This window comes from Capsicum annuum, chromosome 10 (assembly GCF_002878395.1).
Source record: "Capsicum annuum cultivar UCD-10X-F1 chromosome 10, UCD10Xv1.1, whole genome shotgun sequence".
NCBI classification, from domain to species: Eukaryota; Viridiplantae; Streptophyta; class Magnoliopsida; order Solanales; family Solanaceae; genus Capsicum; species Capsicum annuum.
This window is the reverse complement of record NC_061120.1, coordinates 177420047-177441482: the sequence shown is the minus strand read 5'-3', so window position 1 is coordinate 177441482 and position 21436 is coordinate 177420047. Positions and strand designations below refer to the sequence as shown.

The following is a 21436-nucleotide window of genomic DNA, read 5'->3' as shown; positions in this document are numbered from 1 at the left end:
TTGTGATCTTCCTATTCACTTTCTATTGACGACTCATTCATTTACTTTAAGTTGCTTAATTTGTTTATGATCACAATGGCATCATACTATAACTACATGTCTTACAATCTAAATGGGGGATATATAGCAGGCAATGCTTGAGAAATCTTCCCGTTGCATTTTTTTAGTATTATAGAATTACTTTTTAATTATTGAGGTGCTTCTACGCCAAAATAACGTTTACACTTTCATAATGCAAATGTGATTATATAAATATCAGCTTAAATATTTATTTGTTTGCCAATTTCAATAATAGGTAGAACTAATATGGAGATGGAAATTCTGAAACACACCACAATATAGCTTTAGTAAAAATATAAATCATTATCTATAATCTGAGATCTAAATCAATTAGTCATAATCATATAGAGGAATCAAAATTTCTCGGTCACTTAGAAATAAAAGAGAAGAAAATATATTTATTTTCAAATCTCTTAATTATGTGTAAGAATATGATGTAAAAAAATGAAAATTGCTTATAAAAGATCATAAAACTAAACAAATAATAACGAATAGTCGAATCTATGTTGACAGTCTTAACTCAAGATTAATGCACGTTGCATCACGGATAATTATTTAAGTGCTTTTAAAATCTAATTAATGTAAAAAAAGCTTTTCAACATGAAACAAATAATTTTTAAAAAATAATATATCGAAAAGGTAAAATTTAAATACAAATTCTAACGTGAGAGGGTTTTTTCCTAATAACAAAATATTTTGGTATGTATAATGAAATCATTTCAAATATTATTTTTCTAATTCCTCTTAGTTCTCTTTTCTCTACTTTTCCACTTTATTTTTTGTGAACTTTAATATATATTGAATGTGGTCTTCATTTGAAAAATTTAATGTAATCTTTAATCTCTGTATATATATAAATAAATAGATTTTATTCAGTAAACTTCAACTTGACTATTTTTTTGTCTTAAAGGAGGTGATGTGGCACCTCACTATGGCCTCCATTCCTTTTTTTTTTTTTCTCATTTTTTTTGGCTTTTTTTTTTGTGATTTTTTTCAATTTTTATTCATAAACTATTTAATAAATTACTTTAAAAACCTCACTAAATACATGCAGGAGTTAAAGCCCACGTTTGACAATCAATTTAAATCTTTAAGGAGACCTCTTTCTCTTGTCATCCCATATCATGCTAATTACAATGCCTTTTCATATACTTTTCTATGTAGTTTTCATATAATCAAAAGTAAAAATATCTTTAATAAATACCTTTCTTTTTTTTATTCATGAAAATGAAGTTTCTCCAAGCTCTATTTTTTTAATAAAAATATTTAGATTTTTAATTTCATCAACATACATAATTAAGTTTTGTATGTGTATATAAAAACTTATCTCCATTCTTATCTAAATTTATCAAAGAGATCGTCAATAAATACTTTTTATAATCGCGTGAAGTGCGAGTAGTTTTACTAGTTTACAAAGATAAATTTAATAAGAAGTTGTAAGATGATAAATTTATTAACAATATATCATATTTGTATAAGTTTTTTATCTCTTGAATTTAATGTCTTATTAACTCCGTCTTCTTCTTTATTTTACATTGTGGGCTTATTTTACATTCAAAACTTATGATTTAACAATGAGGAAGCTTTTGGTCTTTCAAATTAAAGCTTATGATTTAACAATGAGGAGGTTTTTGATCTTTGAAAACTTAAATTTTAAAAGAAATAGCAAAAAGCTAATTTTATTAACAAAAAAATGAGAAATATAATCTAATTAGTATGTATATCCAAGTTAAGATATGACTTACAGTTGGTCCTATCATAAGCAACTTACTTCTCCGAAGCACATTCTTGAAAACACTTTTTAAATAAGTTAATTTTAAAAGTTTGATCAAACAGACTATTAATATGTATACACCATTATATATGATTTGCATTATTTGCCCTTTAATTAAAAACTTTGTGATAGATAAAATCATTATTTATTATTTATCTCAAATAATTATTAATTAAATTATTTTATAAAATATTATCATCTTTTACTCTAGCTTATTTTTAGAATTTTTTTCAAGGAAAAAATACATTAAGTAGCATACTTAATTATTAAATTACAAAAAATAATGACACTTTTATCAAATTACATTTTATAACATATGTATATGTATGTATTTGTATTTTTGTAGCAACAGTTTGCAAAAATACGAAATACATATCGATCATAAGGGCAGTAAAAATTATATGTATTTGTATTTTTGTAGCAACAGTTTGCAAAAATACAAAATACAACTTGTTATATTATGTAATTATGAAACTATTGTTATGAAACTCATAATTAAGGGGATAAGTATGTTATTTCTGAATTTTGCCCTTTTTTCAATCCCCGTTTGATTATAACTAGAGGAGTTCTTAAAACAAATCATATGGGAGTTCAAAATTACATTTTTTTAAAATTTATGAATCATGTTGTTTATAATGTCGTCGTTTTTAAGTGTAATTTAACTCTAATGTTGTTACATTCCTATAGCGTATTTGTTTTAAGAAATTTGTGATATTTTTATACAGGTGCATTAGATAGGGTATAGATGTCATAGATTAAAGAAGAAAGTTAGATTTAAAAAAAAAAATTATGAATCATGTTTTTTGTAAATATCGTGTTGTTGCATGACTGTAGTATATTCATTTTCAGAAAATTTATGATTCTTTTTTATACATGTGCATTAGGTAGAAAGGTATATTTGGATAGAAGGTTAAATTCTTTTGGATTTATGAATCATATTTTTCGTAATGTCGTAGCTTTTATATGTAATTTACTTTTAATATTGTTGCATGTCTATAGTAATTGTTTTCAGAAATTTATGATTTTTTTATACAGATACATTAGATAGGAGGATTTGGAGGTCACGGATTAGGGTAAAATGTTATATTCTTTTTTATTTATGAATCATATTTTTGGCAATGTTGTAGTTTTTATGTGCAATTTACTTCTAATATTGTTACATGCATGTAGTATATTTATTTTCAGAAATTTGTGATTCTTTGCTATACATGTGCATTAGATAGAAGGGTATAGAGGTCACAGATTAGGATGAAAAGTTAAATTCTTTTCGATTTATGAATCATGTTTTTTATAATGTATATTTTGTGTGCAATTTGATTCTTGTTGCATGCTCGTAGTAAATTTTTAAAAAAAAAAATTGTTATTCTTTTTTATACAAGCATATTAAATAGGGGGATATGAAGGTTACGGATTAGGGTCGAAGGCTAGTAGATAGTAATGCTTTGACTTACTTTTCGACAGGTTTAGATTTGGTTGTAGTTTAGGAGCATTGTGTTTGTTGTAGCTTTAGCCTCATACATGTATTATCTTTTTTTGTAATGTCCATTACCATCTATTGAATATTGTATTTCAGTTACTGAATTATTTCGTGTATTCTCTGAATGTTATCCACTACTTTCCTTACTAATAGGCATGTTTTCTTCATTATTGTATTTTCTTTTTGTAATATTTTCTTAATACGGGGTACTCACGTTAATATCTGCAATGTAGTGATTTCTTCGAGAAGAGAAAAAATAGCTTTATTGGTAGAAAATCTCATAAATCCTTCACTACGTTGTTGCCTAGATTTTTCAAGTACAATAATTTTCAAAATTTTATTCGTCATCTTAAAACATATGCAAGCATCTTCTTGTAACACCCCTGTCTTTTCGATGCTTAAAAAGTGTATGAAATGAGCCCTTAAGACCATAATATCGAAGATAAATCACTTTAGGACAGGTTTAAATGGGTTGAGGACGTTTTTACTCTGCGGTAGTCCCGTGCCGCTAAGGGGTCCGCGATAAGCTACTGACTCGGGTTCGCGATTGGGTTCATCCCACGAATCCTGTGGTTCGCGATGGGGGTTGCCCCACGAGCCTTAAGGTTCGCGATGAGGGTCACACCATGATCCCCCCTCCGTTGTCATCGATAGTTCTCCTTTTTTGTTATATTTTAAGAGCATGAGGGTCTTTTCACACCCATAAGTCATTTTTCAATCCCTTATGAACGTGTATAGGATCTTAAAAATGACTTCACATCTCAGAAAACATTTTATTCATCATTCAAATAACAAAAGAAGAGAAAACCACCTAGGGTTTGAAATTCTTAGCTCCAAGGGAAATTTTACACTACATTCTTTCCAATTTAAGGTATGTAGAACCATCCTACTGTTCATGGGTTTGAAAAAATATATTTTATAATACTCTAAATGGTGTTTTGGTATGGATTTTGAAATGGTTTGAAGAGCATGTGTCATGAAATTCTTTTTATGATGAAATTTTGTGTTTACTATGGGGTTTTTCTATAAACTTGAGTTGTTTCCATGTGTATATATATGTATGAGTTTTGAGAATTAATTTAAGAGTATGATTTATGAAATTTCTTCTCTCGTGATGAAGTCTTTTTTGTCTTAGCATGTTATGAGTTGTGTAAACGGGTGAATAAAAGCTTGAGTCTAAATGTTTTTTATTATTTATGGATTGACATTGTTTTATATGATTCAATGACAGAGTATTTTTCTTGTTTTCTAAATGCTTTGTTTTAATGAAAGATTTCATGTGATTTATGCAAGAAATGGCCACCATGTGTTAATGTTTTGTAAAGAGAATGTTTCTGCATAAGTTTCATATGCTTTTTGAGATAAGAACCCTGGTGTGGTGTTTACCTTATTTGATGGTCATTAACATGATCTTAAATAAAAGGGCTATGGACATGATTTGATATACTATCGCTTGCAAATCTAGGTATAACTGTACCTAATATTGAATGCCCTTAAAAATGAAAGAAGTAAAGATTTTTTATCATGAAACGTGGCTTTGAAAAGTCTAAAATTGGGCTTAAAGAGAGTTAGATGATTACCCGAAGAAAGCATTGATATTTAAGGGCTCATTGCTGAAAACCGTATTTTGCAGGTGCGAAAATTATGATATATCATACTGAAAGAGGGATAATTTAGGTGTCCTGAAAAGGGGATGCCTATGGTATGTTTGAAAAGGGTACACCACCACATAGAAACTTCAATCCTTGCGGTTAACTTGGATTGGGGGCTTGGACGCCGAGTAATTGGTTGACCCATATAACCCGTGGGTAATCAGAATTTTAGGGTGTACCATCTAGTTCAGAACTAAAGCAAAGAGTTGAGTCCATGTTTTACAAGATTGATTGCAGCTTTTTAATTATGCTTATGTGTTTGATCTCTATTATGTTTAACTATTTTCATAATGCTCTTGGATATTTTATATGAAATATATGTGGTTTTTGGTTAGTTCTGCATACCAATACATTTCAAGTATTGACCGTCCTCGTGGCGGCTTCATTGTCTCATAATGTAGGTTCTGAGACATAGTCTCGTGGTTCAGCTCAGCAGTAGATTACTATCAAAAATTCAGGGTTGGTGAGTCCCCCTTACTTCGAAAGGCATTTTATCCATATGTTGATTTCATTTAGTTTCATGGTCCGACCGAAACCTTGTCCCGACTTAGACAAACTAGTGTTTCAGTAGAGACTTCATAGACTGATTTAGATTGAATTTAGGTTTACGTTTTGATGACATGATGTAATTCAAATTGATTATGAGATTCTCCCCTACTTCTGTTTATCTTCCGCATTTCTATTTCATATAAATAATGTTTATGATAGTGTGCTAAGGGGTCTCTCAGACCTTCATGGTTCAAGATGTCCGTCGCGACCAGAACCCTGACTTGGATCGTGATAATTTTACTTCTAATATATATCTAACAATGCTATCCCTTTCTAGACTATGAATATTTACTATGTAACTTCAGTTTGATTAGTTAGGATTTTTAAATGGGAAAAGGACAAAAATAACACCTAAAACTAAAATAATTCCACAAAACTAGCACCTAAATTTAAAAATCCAAAAAATAGCACTCGATCATGGTGTCAATGGATAAAAAGTTAAGCAGAAAGCGGCAGCAGCTCCACTTCCTATGATATACCAAACATAAATATGATATTATCTTTGACCTAATTACTTCTTATTTTTTTTTCCCATCTTTTTAAACGCTAGTTTATTTTATTTTAAGAAAATGGTCAATAAAAACCCAACCTTTACCCCAAATTCCAACTACACACTTATACTTTGCGGGAGTCCTATGACCCTCTGAACTATTTTAAAGTGAAATTATTACCCCCCCCCCTCCCCCCCAAAACCTGACAATCAGTTATTTAGGATAAGGTGTGATGCACGCACCAACAGCATTTTGACACGTATTTTTTTGTTTAAAATTAATTATTTTTTTTTCATTGTTATCACTTTTTATCATTTTTCATCATTTTTTCAGCATAATTTTTTTCACCATTACTTTTCATCTCTTTTCCTTTTCAAACTTTATTATTCCTACTTCTATGCAAATAATTTTTCGACGACCCTGAAGTGAAAAATAATGAACAATACCGAATTTAAAATTTTCAACGATCTTGAAGTCGAAAATAATAAACAACATCGGATTTAAAAATTTCCGACAACCTTGAAGTGAAAAACAATGACCATATCAATTATTAAATTTTTGACGATCTTAAATCCGAAAACAACGAACAATACCAATTTTAAAATTCTCAACGACCTCGAAGCCGGAAACAATGAACAATACCAAATTTAAAATTTTCAATGACCTTAAAGTTGAAAATAATAGAGAATTTTGAAATTTTCGACGACCTTGAAGTCGGAAATAATGGACAATACCCATTTTAAAATTTACGACGGCCTTGAAGTCGGAAATAATGGACAATATCGATTTTAAAATTTTTGATGATCTTGAAATCGGAAATAATAAACAACATCGAATTTAAAATTTTCGACAACCTCGAAGTGGGAAACAATGAACTATATCAATTTTTAAATTTTCGGCGATCTTAAATCCGAAAACAATGAAGAATCCCAATTTCAAAATTTTCGACGACCTTGAAGCCGGAAACAATGAACAATACCGAATTTAAAATTTTCAATAACCTTAAAGTCGGAAACAATAGAGAATTTTGAAATTTTCAACGACCTTCAAGTCGGAAACAATGGACGATACTCATTTTAAAGTTTACGACGACTTCAAAGTCGTAAATAATGGACAATATCGATTTTAAAATTTCCGACAATCTTGAAGTTGGAAACATGAACAATACCCATTTTGAAATTTTCGCCGAATTTGAAGTCGAAACCAATCGATTTTGTGCTTGGAGATGGAGAAAATGATAAATTAGTTTTGGATGCCATTGATGAGTTCTTGGATGCCATTGTTTAAAGAGAATGGCATCCAAAACTAATTGATGAGAAACCAATCGTTTGAGATAGAGAAAATGATAAATTAGTTTTGGATGCCATTCTCTTTAAAGAGAATGAAACACTCTCTTACCATGTCAGCGTTTCAGGGGATAATAATTTTTCTTTAAAATAGTTCAGGGGGGTCATAGGACCCCCGCAAAGTATAAGTGTGTAGTTGGAATTTCGACTAAAGGTGAGGGGAGGTAATAGACCATTTTCTCTTTTATTTTTTTAATTTTGCTGCTTTTTTATGTTTTATTTTTTAAAAAAAAAAATTGATGTTTCATTCTATTATAAAAAAATCACTGCTCTTTTGTATTTTTTCACTATTTTTATACTCTTTTTTTTTTGCAACTTTTTTATTTTTAAAAAAAAAATCTATTCCTTTTTTGAAATTAGCATAACCAAAATTGTTATACGTTGAAACATGCATTATGTATATCTATGGAATGATGACATTGACTATCAAAAAAGTCATGTGAAAGCTTTACTATAAGACACTTTATTTGACCAAAATAAATACATAGAACTTTGAGGAGCAGATAATGCAACTCAAACTCAAAATGGAAAACCTAACTCCAACTTTCTTCAATAGTTCAATTGCAATTCCCCAAATTCAAAAACCAACCCCAACATTATTGTAAGTCCAAAAGAGGAATTATAAATAAAACAAGTCAAACATCAAAAAGAAAATAGATATATACATTCTATACAATTTTTAACTACAATTATTATTTAAATACATATTTTATACGACTTTATATAGTTTCTACATGCATTTTTAAAATGTATCAATCTAGTATAAGAGAGTATCAATTGAGTATATGAATACTGTAAGTGTATCAATGTAGTATAAAAGTATATTAATATGGTATAGAAGAGTATCAATTGGATATAGGAACTGCATGTGTTTGCATAAAATTTTCTTTCTCTTTTTGTAAAAAGTGTCAATATAATACTCCCTCCGTTTCAAAAAAAATGACCTACTTTGACTTGGCACAAAGTTTAAGAAAATAAAAAAAAAATTTGAATCTTGTGGCCTTAAATTAAAGTTGTGTCAAATATACCAAAATGTCCTTTAATCTTGTGGTCTTAAATATGCCATGTGAAAAGTTGAAATTAAAGTGTTGCCAAAAAAAAAAGAGGTCATTCTTTTTTAAATGGACTAAAAAAAAAAATAGGTCATTCTTTTTTAAACAGAGAGAGTATAAAAGTGTATCAATATGGTATAAAAGTGTATCAATTGAATATAGAGACTACATGTGCCCAATTGGACCAAATGACTAAAAAAGAAAATTACTTTGACCAACTGACTACAACATGTTCAAATTTTCAATTATAGGTCATTTTATTTTAAAATGACCATGTCATGTCCTTTTCCCTTTTTAAATAGCCCAATTCATAATTATATTTGCATTATATGAAGTATAAATAACATAAATACCAACCTTTTTGAAAGTAATTACACTCCCTTCCACTTTTTTAATTACTTTACTCTCCCTCCCTATTAATATACATAACATAGCCGACATATATATAACATTCTGTGTATATGTTGAAATTTTTGTAATATGTTTAAGAAGTTGAAATTTTTTGCAATATTGAATACATAAGTTAGTGTATTTGTATAACTTTTAGTTATATGAATAATAAAGTCTTGATGAAGACCAGCTAATACTTCACGTGCAACGCACGTATCCTAAACTAGTAATGATGAAAAATGTATCGAAAAATTCATTTTTAAATTTATTAATATTTCTTATGACACTTTCACTAGTTAGACAATTAACTCTAAAATTCAAAAAATCATGATTCTAAACAGCCAAGTGGCTCCATTTAAGTCGAAACAAAAGTACTTGGAACCTTGGATAGATTTGATTATTTGAATCCTAAAGAGGAGAAAAAATAAAAAGACAATGAAATGCATAAAATTATAGACGATGGTTTTAGTAAAAGCACAATGACTAAACACAACTAAATTAACATTGTTGTTTACAATAACAAGTACAAATACACAACTAGATGTCTTCATAACAAATTTTAAACCTACTTCTTACACGGCCATCGACTGCAGCCTACAAGATTTACCTGGAGATACTAGGTAGTTGAACAACCCCTCCTTAGTGTCAATCTGTCCGAAATGACCCACATCAAAATTTTAAGAGAACTTGGAAAGCTCTTTAAATCATTGAACCTTTTCATAACCAAAACAGCTAATCCAAAAAAGAACCAGTTTGAAGAAATGTGGATTAGACAACTAGACCGTCATATGACACAGCAATGTAACTTCACAGAAAGTCAAGCAGTGTGCAAACAAGTTTCACAGCCATGAGATGCACTAGCAAGTAGCAACTATATATGCAACAAATATTAACTAGTCTTACCTTTCTAACTGCCTGCGGAGAACCCAACAAGATAATTGATAACAACATGGTCGGACCAAATCCATATGATGCATCAAAGAGTAGTACAAATTATATTGGATCTTCAAATGCAAGACAAATATTTATCTGCTAGAGAACACAAGATGTACTGCACTTTCCACGTCAGCTATTGGAGAGATGAAGGGTCAATAAGGTTGAATGAAAAAGCCAAATACCCAAGAAGTAGACCTCTTACAACTAATGCATGTTCAATGACAGCCTGGAACCTTGGGGAACACAAATGTTTTAACATAAAACAATCTACAATCAACTCCGGACCAATTGGATAAGTCGGAACTAAAAATCTAGCCCTACTTGATCCTTGATATGCAACAGGAGTCTGTTTTTCTATGTTAAGAGGGTAATGCATTACAAGATAAACGTGACAGTAATTGCAGATTAATAACTGAGAGATTGATGAAGTTGTCAGATCAAACATTCAAGAAAGTACTTCGGTTGTAGTTTCATCATTTTTAATATATTGATTATGGGTCATTTCCGGTAGTTTGACGCTAGGAAGTGATAGTCGATTATCCTAGTGCTCTCTAGAAACACATAGTATGCCTACTTTAGTAGATGAGGAAAGCCCTTTTTGCTGTAATTCAAAGGCCAAAATTTATATAAGCTACGTGGAAGTCAAAAAGATGAGAATCCTAGCCCACCAACCTGCAAGAATTGGAAAGAAGTCGTTAAATGATAAAGGAACACCGATCGGCAGTTAACAAGGCCCCTAACTACAACCCAACAACAGTAAACCATACAATTGAGCAAGTCTTACTCTTTAAGAAGGGTTGGAATCATTCAGGTTCTCCAGCCTTGTCCACAGCAACAGCTTCCTGAATTAAATGTCTCCGTAGATTAGGAAAAAACTATTTTATATTAGAGAAAAATTCCTAGAGGTGATATCTACTGATTGGAAACAAGTATTAAGTCTTGTTAGTATATTGATTTTGAACCTATTGCTTTTCCAAAGGTAATTGACCTTATAGTAGATCTATATGCCAGTCAAAATACAGAAAAGTTTTTATAATAATAATATGAATATTAATATTATTATTATAATGATGATGATGATGCTCCAAAACTTTATATGTAAAACTCTTACATCCTTTAGATGGTATAAGGACGTATTTTTATCTAGAGTCGTGGAATTATCAACAACAAGAAGAAACCCAGTGTATTCCCACCTAGTGGGGTCTGGGGGGGTAAGATGTACGCAGTCCATACCTCTACCTCTAAAGAAGTAGAAAGGCTGTTTCCGATAGACCCCCGGCTCAAGTCACGAGATACCACACAAACTCATAGTAAAGCACAGAACTAGATTACATAACATAAATACGGCACCCATAAGTATTAGAAAACAAAGGAAAGCACACAGATTCGTAATAAAACATGGAACACGGAATCATAACAAGAATAAAACCCCCACCAAGTAATTCCCCACACTAGCGACCCAAACCGGCCCTAGTCTTCTGCCCTAATTCGCGTCCTCCAGACCTTCCTATCTAGGGTCATGTCCTCGGTGAGCTGTAACTGCTCCATGTCCCGCCTAATCACCTCACCCCAATACTTCTTCGGCCTACCCCTACCCCGCCTAAAACCATCCAACGCTAGCCTCTCACACCTACGAATCGGGGCATCCATTCCCCTCCTCTTCACGTGTCCGAACCATCTCAATCGGGCTTCCCGCATCTTGCACTCCACTGGAGTCACACCTTCTCCCGGATAGTCTCATTCCGAACTCTATCCCCTCTAGTCAACCCACACATCCAGCGCAACATCCGCATTTCTGCCACCTTCATTTTTTGGATGTAGGAGTTCTTAACTGGCCAACACTTCGCTCCATACAACATGGCCGGACGGACTACCACCCTGTAGAATTTGCCTTTCAGCTTAAGCGGCACCTTCTTATCACACAACACCCCCGACGCGAGCTTCCACTTCATCCATCCCGCCCCAATACGGTGCGAGACATCCTCGTCAATCTCACCGTTACTCTGGATCACGGACCTGAGATACTTGAAACTATCCCTCTTACATACCTCCTGTGATTCCAGCTTCACTACTACCTCATTCTCCCGCCTCATGATAAGAAAAATAGGAGAATTGAGAAAAAGTCAAGACGAAAGAAGAATTTTAAACCAAGGAAAGATTATATCAAATTCAACAAGCCTAATGTGTGTTAAAAATGCGGTAGAGTAGGTCATTATTCCAAAGATTGTAAAGCTAAGGATAAGATCAAAAATCTCAACTTTAATGAAGAGATAAAACAATCTTTGTGCAAAATTCTACTAAATTCTTCTCCGAAAAATTCAAGTCCTGATCAAAGCGATAATGAAGATTCCTCTACAGATAAGGATTTAGGAGTCCTTCAAATAAGGATTATATATCCTCTGAAGATGATTGTATACCTTGTCAATTAAGACAACCTTGTGATAACATGGAGAATGATAAGTTTTATAATATTTACTCTCAATTTAAGGATCTAAATATTAACGTCCTTGAAAATAATAAATTAGGAGAATTTTTGGAGATTATCAAAGATCCTGAGATAAGATCTCCATCAATAGAAAAGATGGAAAAGCCCTCTGCAAGTTTCGCTAAAAGACAATGGGAAATTCCTTCAAAAAAAGGACCTTAGACTGTGTCTGAAATTCAGAGAATCTTCAAAGTAAAGGAGCGAGTTGCTAATACTCCCGCAACAACCCATGATTTGAAGGAAGAGATTAATAATCCCAAGAAAGAAATTATTAATCTCAAAGCTAAGAATGTGGTGTTAGATAAGAGAATCTCTGATTTAGAAGATCAAAGTCTTGTTACAGGTAATATAGATAATATATTTGATACACAAAAAGAGGGATTTCTCCAAACTCTCAACGTTATCACTCGTCAAAAATTACTCTTTTAGTCGATTATAATTGTAAGAGAGAATTTATGGCTCTTATTGATAGTGGGACAGACTGTAACTGTATACAAGAAGGTTTAATACCTTCTAAGTATTTTTATAAAACTACTCATATTTTAAGATGGCTCCTATTATTGGTGAGCGATCTCCTCTACATGTTATCTTTGGGCGTTTACTCTCTTTCAAACAAAACTACTCATATTTTAAAAAAGGCAAAAGGCTCAAATATGCCACTGAACTATCAGAAATAGCTCATTTATGCCATCCGTTAAAAGTTGAGCTCATTCATGCCATCGCCGTTATAAAACCGGTCCATCCATGCCATTACTTTTTAACGGTGGTTTTCAAAAAAACTGCTTTGCCACGTGGCCTCTTAATAGAGGTCCACGTCATTTTTAAATTTTAATTTATTTTTTTTAAGTTTTGATCCATTAAGAAGAATTCACCCACACCCAACCTATCACTTTAACCCATTTTAATATTACTCTTAATTTTAATCCTAGATTTAAACATACATATAATCATTTAGTCTTCGAACATGAATTTTACACACTTGAATACTACATTTAAAATAATATAGGTTAGAATAATTAATAATTTAAAATGGCAAATGAATAAATTGTGATTAAAATAATTTTTTTTGACTCTCAAAATCCAAACATCATCACATAATTTAGGACGAAGAGAATACCACATACATAAAGGACCACAACTTTTAATTAGGAAGAATACCTAAAAATTCCTTCTAAATTTGGATTATAAGTTGCATAATTGAATTATTGGTAGTCTTAATTATTTCGTGGACTTGGCTATTTGGTAGCCTTTAACTCTTTAACGTGGACGAGACATAGAACATAATTTATTTTTAGGCGTGTTAGAGTTTAAAAAAATATAAAATAAATAAAAGACCATCATCCAGATACGTAGGGTGTTTTCAGTCCACATATTTTTTAGTGTTGTTTGGTACCTACTCAGGCAGACATTATTTATGTGTATATTAATGGATCTTTAATGTGTATATTAAAGAATCCACCCACGCAGAAAAAAGTTATGCTCTACGTCTCGTCCACGTTAAAGAGTATAAAGGCTACCAAATAGCCAAATTCACGAAATAATTAAGACTACCAATAATTCAATTATAAAACTTATAATCTAAATTTAGAAGGGATTTTTAGGTATTCTTCCTAATTAAAAGTTGTGGTCCTTCATTTATGTGGTATTCTCTTCGTCCTAAATTATGTGATGATGTTCGGATTTCGAGAGTCAAAACAAATTAACTTTTAATCACAATTTATTCATTTGCCATTTTAAATTATTAATTATTCTAACCTATATTATTTTAAACGTAGTATTCAAGTGTGTAAATTTTATGTTCCAAGACTAAATGATTATATATATGTTTAAATCTAAGGTCAAAATTAAGAATAATATTAAAGTGGGTTAAGGTAATAGGTTGGGTGTGGGTGAATTCTTCTTAATGGATTAAAAAAATAAAAATTTAAATGGCGTGGACCTCTAATAAGAGGCCACGTGGCAAAGCAGTTTTTTAAAAAACCACCGTTAAAAAGTAATGGCATGGATGAACCAATTTTATAACGGCGACGGCATGAATGAGCCCAACTTTTAACGGATGGCATAAATGAGTCATTTCTGATAGTTCAGTGGCATATTTGAGCCTTTTCCCTTTAAGAAATGCTAGTGGTCATAAAATAGGAGTAGCATATAAAATTTCCAAGGTATATATAAGCCAGAAACCTTTGTTTTGGTAAAAGATATTACCGATGAAATTATTTTAGGTCTTCCATTTTTTGTTTACTTATATCCTATTACTTGATGGGATGAAACTGGTATAACTGGAACATTAATAATAAAGAAATCAAATTAGATTTTATTTCACCACCCTATTCAAGGTTTTTAAACGCAAGAAAAAATACTTTCAAAAAATCGACAAGTTAGATTTTCTAAAAATTGAAATTTATAGTCTAACATGAGAAAATGATCTAAGACCCCCCCCAACCTATACTCGAAATCCCAACTACACACTCCAGAGCTTTACGGGAGTCCTATGACCCCCCTGGACTGTTTAAAACTGAAATTATTACACCCCTAAAAAGCCACAACCACATCTTTATTAAAGAGTAAAACTCACACGTTTTGACTAGTCAATTTTATTTGTTAGTTTTTTTAAACTATTCTTTCCCCTTTATCTTCGACCATTTTCAATTTTACAAACCCAAATTAAAATTTCATCATTCTCACCAAACAAAGCATCAATATTCTTGAATCATCACCTATAATCTATATCATCAGATGGAATCGAGTGGAGTAAATAACTACATTGTGCTAAACCGTCTGACTTGTGATGGAGAAAAAGTGGGTCTGCAGCAGTGGTGGCTAACGAGGGATAGTGATGAGTGAGATGAAATCCACAATTTGAATTAGAAAATTATCTTGGATTGAAGTATGGTGAAAAATAACATGGTATTGGTAATACAATGTTCTCTTAAAGATTCTTAATTTTTTGATGTTAGATTCTTCAACAACAACAACAAACCCAGTGTATTCCCACATAGTGAGGTCTGGAGAGGGTAAGATGTACGCAGTCCATACCTCTACCTCTAAAGTAGTAGAAAGGTTGTTTCCGATAGACCCCTGGCTCGAAACACGGAATACTACACAAATACATAGTAAAGCATGGAATAAGATGGCATAACATAAATACGACACCCTCAAGTAATAGAAAACAGAGAAAAATAAACAGATTCGTAATAAAGCATGAAACAAGGTATCATAACAAGAATAATACCCCCACCAAGTAATTCCCTACACTAGCGACCCAAACTGACCCTAGCCTTCTGCCATAATTCGCGTCCTCCAGATCTTCCTATCTAGGGTCATGTCCTCAGTGAGCTGTAACTGCTCCATGTCCCGCCTAATCACCTCTCCCCAGTACTTCTTCGGCCTACCCCTACCCCGCCTAAAACCATCCAAAGCTAGTCTCACACCTACGAACTGGGGCATCCATGCCCCTCCTCATCACGTGTCCGAACCATCTCAATCGGACTTCCCGCATCTTATTCTCCACTGGAGTCACATCAACCTTCTCCCTGATAGTCTCATTCCGAACTCTATCCCCCCTAGTCAGCCCACACATCCAACGCAACATCCGCATTTCTGCCACCTTCATTTTTTGAATGTGAGAGTTCTTAACTGGCCAACACTCCGCTCCATACAACAAGGCCGGACGGACTGCCACCCTGTAGAATTTGCCTTTAAGCTTGGGCGACACCTTCTTATCACACAGCACCCCCGAAGCGAGCTTCCACTTCATCCATCCCGCCCCAATACGGTGCGGTACATCCTCGTCAATCTCACCGTTACCCTGAATCACGGCCCTGAGATACTTGAAATTATCCCTCTTACATACCACCTGTGATTCCAACTTCACTACCACCTCATTCTCCAGCCTCACATTATTAAACTTGCATTCCAAATACTCTTGTCTTGCTCCTACTCAACCTGAACCCTTTAGACTCAAGAATTTGTCTCCACACCTCTAATTTACCATTCACACACACCCGTATCTCATCAATCAAAACTACATCATCTGCAAAAAGCATACACCAAGGCACCTCTCCTTGAATACGCCGCGTCAACACATCCATCACCAAAGCAAACAAAAAGGGACTAAGAGTAGATCCCTGATGCAATCCTGTCAAGACAGTAAAATGCTCTGAGTCTCCTCTCGCCGTCCTCACCTGAGTTTTAGCTCCATCACACATGTCCTTAATTGCTCTGATATATGCCACCGGGAGTTAGGCCCAAGATCCATTCAAAAGCTAGCTCATGAGGGGAGGATTGCCCAAGTCCATATAAGGAGATCAATTACCCATCCCTTTTCTGATGTGGGATACTTAACAAGCGCTTAAACTTTTAGATGAAGAGGTCACGCAACATCCACCTTTCATATCACGAATACCACACACATATCTAAAATAAAAAAGCATTCAAATGCATAATGATGGTTCTTTTATTTTTTTCTTTTGGGCCAAACCTTATGCACTGCTTATGCATACAGAAACAAACCTGCTCATTATTTGCTTTGCCGTTTGCTTGTGATTGTGAACCATGCTGGGATTGTGAAAACCTAAAAAAAAAAAAACAAGACTATCAGAATTAAGTCATAAATCTGACACTACTTTATTGATGGATTTTATATGTTGAACACTGATATATGGAAGGAAAATATTTTGCTGATCCCGAGGTGTAATAAATAGAAAAAGAACCATTTTCATTTTTACAACCTAAGAGCCCTAGCTTTCCTTTTATCTTCCTCCACTTGATCAATCTTCGCTGGTGGTGCAAACCTTGTCAACCTAGCTTTCTTCTTAGCATCCTCGTCAGTTGTGTCAGTTTTCACAAGCCCAAACCTGAGGAACAACCAAAATCTATGAACTCATAACCAATTTAGCTAATACATCTCAGATGAAGAAAACAGGAAGAAATAGAAACCTCTCCGCCCTAGCCTTCCTTTTATGCTCATCAGAGTTCTTTAAAGCATCTGAACCTTGAACTGGGGACCCAGTGCCAAACCTGTGAAATATAAAATCAGTACAGCAACAACATATAAGTACATGTTTGATTGCAAGTGAAGCCAGATACATAATCTCAGCAAATACTAATACAATACCAGAACCTTCATTATTAGTGAAGTGTCTTCACTTCCTAGAATAAAAGGGCAGCCCGGTGCACTAAAGCTCCCACTATGCACAGGATCCGGGGACGGGCCCCACCACAAGGGTGTATTGTATGCAGCCTTACCTTTGCATTTCTGCCAGAGGTGGTTTCCAAGAACAGCCAAGAATAAAGTTCTAAAAACTATTCCACTGCACATCCTCTCAACTAAGCAATAAAATGCATCCGAATGATTTGAGTTAAATTGCCCAGCAATTTTCCTCACAACAACCAAAAATCTAGTATCAAGCATATAACCACCAATGACCACCACAAATTCTCAAAGATGTCCAGTTGAACCTAATGGTTCAGCAAGGGAACTACAACAATCAGAGCCAAAATCTCCCATCTTAAAAACAATAAGGCTAGTTTCCAGCAACAAGAAATTTAGTGACATTTGTTCTTGGGAACTTATCTCATATAGAAAGTACACTAAGGGGTCGTCTGGTAGAGTGTATAAGAATAGAACTGAAAAGGGTGTATAGTAATGCTGGTATTACCCATTGGAGAAGATTGGTGTGCAACACCTATGCAGCAGCTAAGTGGGTGTTCATCTTGAGGATTGCTATACTAGGGAAACTTTAGACAAAGGATAGGCTGAAGAAATAGGGTATGATTGTTGACCAAACATGTTGTCAGTGCAGTGTATAAGATGAGAACCATGAGCATCAGTGAAGCAAATCTGCTTCAGCTCATGCTATGACAATGGTGCTAGTAGGGTGCATACAACATATGGTAGGAAAGGAATAGTAGGTTATTCCAACAAAGGAGCTCGACTGCCCAAAAAGTGCTAAGGAAGGTCATACAAGAAATATTCTACAAAGGAAATATGAATCCAAATCTTGGACGACAACCAGAGAAGTTGAATTATTATCCTGTGTAATGCTAAGATACACACTAGGACAATTGTAATACTAGCTGCCAAGCTGTATCAGTCTTGGTTTTATGTGGTGTAAAGTGTAAACTATTAGCTTGATAATAAAATAAGATAGTTACCCCCCCCAAAAAAAAAAAAAAAGTAATGTTGGTATTAGTTCCTATACACTGTTTGCCGTTTGGTTTGGTGTATTAAGGACAGTTACGTCTTCTGCCTTTAACCGTGCTTATCCATGAATTAATAACCATTGTATTACTAATACCCAGGATTGTTATGTATTACAATTGTAAGTCCTATAATATTGAAAAGGGTATATAACTAATACAACATAGGTTGAAAATCCTACCAAACAGAGGATTAAATAATACCATAACGAATACATGTATTAGTTTCTTTATACATCCTACCAAACAACCCCTCAACAGTTTCTAAAAAGTACACAAAATTTTCTAAAATTAAGAAAATGATGGAATTCACACCAAAATTATATCTATTGATGCTTGCACTCAAGACCAGCCATTCCTTTTGGCACAGAGAACTAGCTGCATGCTAAACTGGAACAAAAATACACGCAAAAATTAGAGAATACACCGCACACAAGGGTGTGGCCTAGTGGTCAATGGAGTGGGTTGAACTCTATGCCTCTCAGGTTCAAACCCCAGCAAAGACAACAAAAAACACTAGGTAATTTCTTCCTAGACTTGGCAGACAGAGTAACCATGTATCCCATGGAATTAGTCGAGGTACGTGAAAGACACCACGATTATCAAAAGAAATTATAGAATAAACTAAAAAACCTAATGCATGCAATAATTTACAACAACAACAACAACATACCCAGTGTAATCCCATCAAGTAGGGTTTGGGAGGGTAGAGTGTATGCAGACCGTACCACTGCCTTAGAGGTAGAGATGTTGTTTTCGATTGTTTCGAATATACCCTCAGGTCAAGCAAAAAAGAATCCAAAGCAGTATAGAGAAAGAAATAACAGAAATGAAGACAGTCCTAATTAAATACTATAGATAAACTGACAAATCATCCTAAACAGTAGTCACAATAGGATACACAAGGGCGGAGCCACCTTTGGGCAAGGGCCGAACCCCTTCGGCAGAAAATTATGTTATCTATACATAATACATGGTTGAAATTAATATATATATATATATATATATATATATGATGTTGAACCCCTCGGCTAGCTCATATGTTTACTTCTGAAATCCCTTAGTGAAAATCTTAACTCTGCCATTGAGGATACAATCATACAATGATAATCAAAGTATAAAACCACAACTAATAACCAAAATATCTAAAGAAGAACAAGTGCGACAACCTCAACTATCTAACTAACCTTCTACCCTAATTAGTGCCCTCCATAACTTGCTATCTATCTATTTAAAACGAAAAAAGCAATACCTCTCAGCTCGAGAATTTCGCTTCTCTTGTTCAGATGACTGAACAGGCATACCAAACCGCTCAGCTCGTTTCATCTTCTTCTGACTATCATTACCTTGACAGCTGTCATCTCCACCCGCCGCCGCCGCCTTGGTTTCCTCTTTAGCACTATCAGATGTCGGCGGCGATACGGTTTCAGCCGTTGGATTGGGATCTGACGGTTGATCTAGGGTTTTTATAGGATTTTCCTGATTCTGCTGTGCTGTTGTTGTGGCCATAGCTAAGAGAAGACAAGTTTGAAAATGGGGATTCGTCCACTGAATTTGGAAACGACGGGATGGAAAGAGCAACTGTTTTTCTTTTCTTTTTCTGAGTTTTTGGTATTTGTTGTTTATGGCCCGCTTTGTTTAGGAATTTGGAGGGCGATATTTTGTGCGTAGAAATCCTAAATTGCCCCTCCCACCTTTCTCACTCTTCCTGTGCTTTCCAATTTTTTCAGGGAAAAAATAAATAACATACTTAGTATTAAATTAGGTATACATAAACTAGCATATTTAAATATTAAATTATAAAAAATAACAAGACTTTTATCAAATTACATTTTATAGTATATGTATTTGTATTTTTGTAGCAACAGTTTGCAAAAATACAATACATATCGATCATAAGGGCAGTAAAAATCATATGTATATATATTTTTGTAGCAACAATTTACAAAAATATAAAATATAACTTGTTATATTATATAATTATGAAATTGTTGCTATAAAACTCATAATTAAGTGGATAAGTATGTTTATTTCCCCTTGTTAGTTGGACATGGGGCTTGGCATATTTTGGTTGAAATCGAAAAAATTGAAAAAACAAACTGAAATTTTAATTTCGGTTTGGTTTTTTGATTTTTTAGATCGATTTTGGTTTTCAATTTTTGAAATTCGGTTAAACAGTTTGGTTTTCAATTTTTCAAAAAAAAAATTGAATAAACCGATTAACTGAAATTCTATAAATAATTAATAATATATATATATATTATTATTATATATATATATATATATATATATATACAATATTTAATATATAATAATATACAACAACAACAACAAACCCAGTGTATTCCCACATAGTGGGGTCTAGGGAGGGTAAGATGTACGCACAACAAACCCAATGTATTCCCACATAATGGGGTCTGGGGAGGGTAAGATGTATGCAGTCCATACCACTGCCTCCGAAGAAGTAGAAAGATTGTTTCCGAATATATAATAATATAATATAAATATATAATAGCAACCCTAATAACTAATAAGTAATACCATGCCACATACAACTAACAGCATACATCAGTTCAATAGTAGAACAATCGATCGAACCATAGACTGCTGGTAAGATCTTTGTCTGTACAACAAAACCAGAGCCGATAACCAGATGGCCATTGTGGGCTGCAGCCCATAGTGCTGACTGTGGTCTTTTTGGCAGTGACCACTCTTCCGAGTTCTGACTGTTTATGCAAACTTATGCATAATGAAGTTATATATTATGTTAAATTTATGGTTATATCATTTAGTGCCATCCATGTTGAGTTATTTATATCTGGAAATGAAAAATAGGTTTGAATTATTTTTTAAAAATAAAATTGTTAATTTTAAATGTCCAGTCATAACAAAGAGAAATTCGTTACTTTAATCTTCAAAACCGAAATAAAAATTCAAAATAACCGATCCGAATTTGTAGAAATCAAACCGAATCGAATTTATTTTGGTTTGATTACGGTTGCCATTTTTGTCAATTTAAAAAT

The 21436-nt window shown here is 33.2% G+C and overlaps 1 protein-coding gene across 1 annotated transcript; it reads right to left on the bottom strand.

Moving 5' to 3' along the window:
- Positions 1 to 9254: 9254 nt before the first annotated feature.
- On the bottom strand, positions 9255 to 20142 carry LOC107843367 (protein MODIFIER OF SNC1 11). Its single transcript, XM_016687620.2, has 6 exons — positions 19666 to 20142; positions 17151 to 17231; positions 16943 to 17068; positions 16725 to 16785; positions 10512 to 10569; positions 9255 to 10399 (listed from the first exon to the last, which is right to left on the bottom strand). Exons 1-5 carry the CDS (start codon positions 19920 to 19922, stop codon positions 10531 to 10533), a joined length of 564 nt encoding a protein of 187 aa, XP_016543106.1. The 5' UTR covers positions 19923 to 20142; the 3' UTR covers positions 9255 to 10399; positions 10512 to 10530.
- Positions 20143 to 21436: the final 1294 nt, after the last annotated feature.

Excerpts from the sequence above, each read along its gene's own strand:
- LOC107843367 (XM_016687620.2), bottom strand. The coding sequence starts at position 19,922 with ATGGCCACAACAACAGCACAGCAGAATCAGGAAAATCCTATAAAAACC. Across the intron at positions 17,232-19,665 it reads CGAAATTCTCGAGCTGAGAG|GTTTGGCACTGGGTCCCCAG; the intron begins GTATTGCTTTTT and ends TATATTTCACAG. Across the intron at positions 16,786-16,942 it reads AGGAAAGCTAGGGCTCTTAG|GTTTTCACAATCCCAGCATG; the intron begins GTTGTAAAAATG and ends TTTTTTTTTTAG.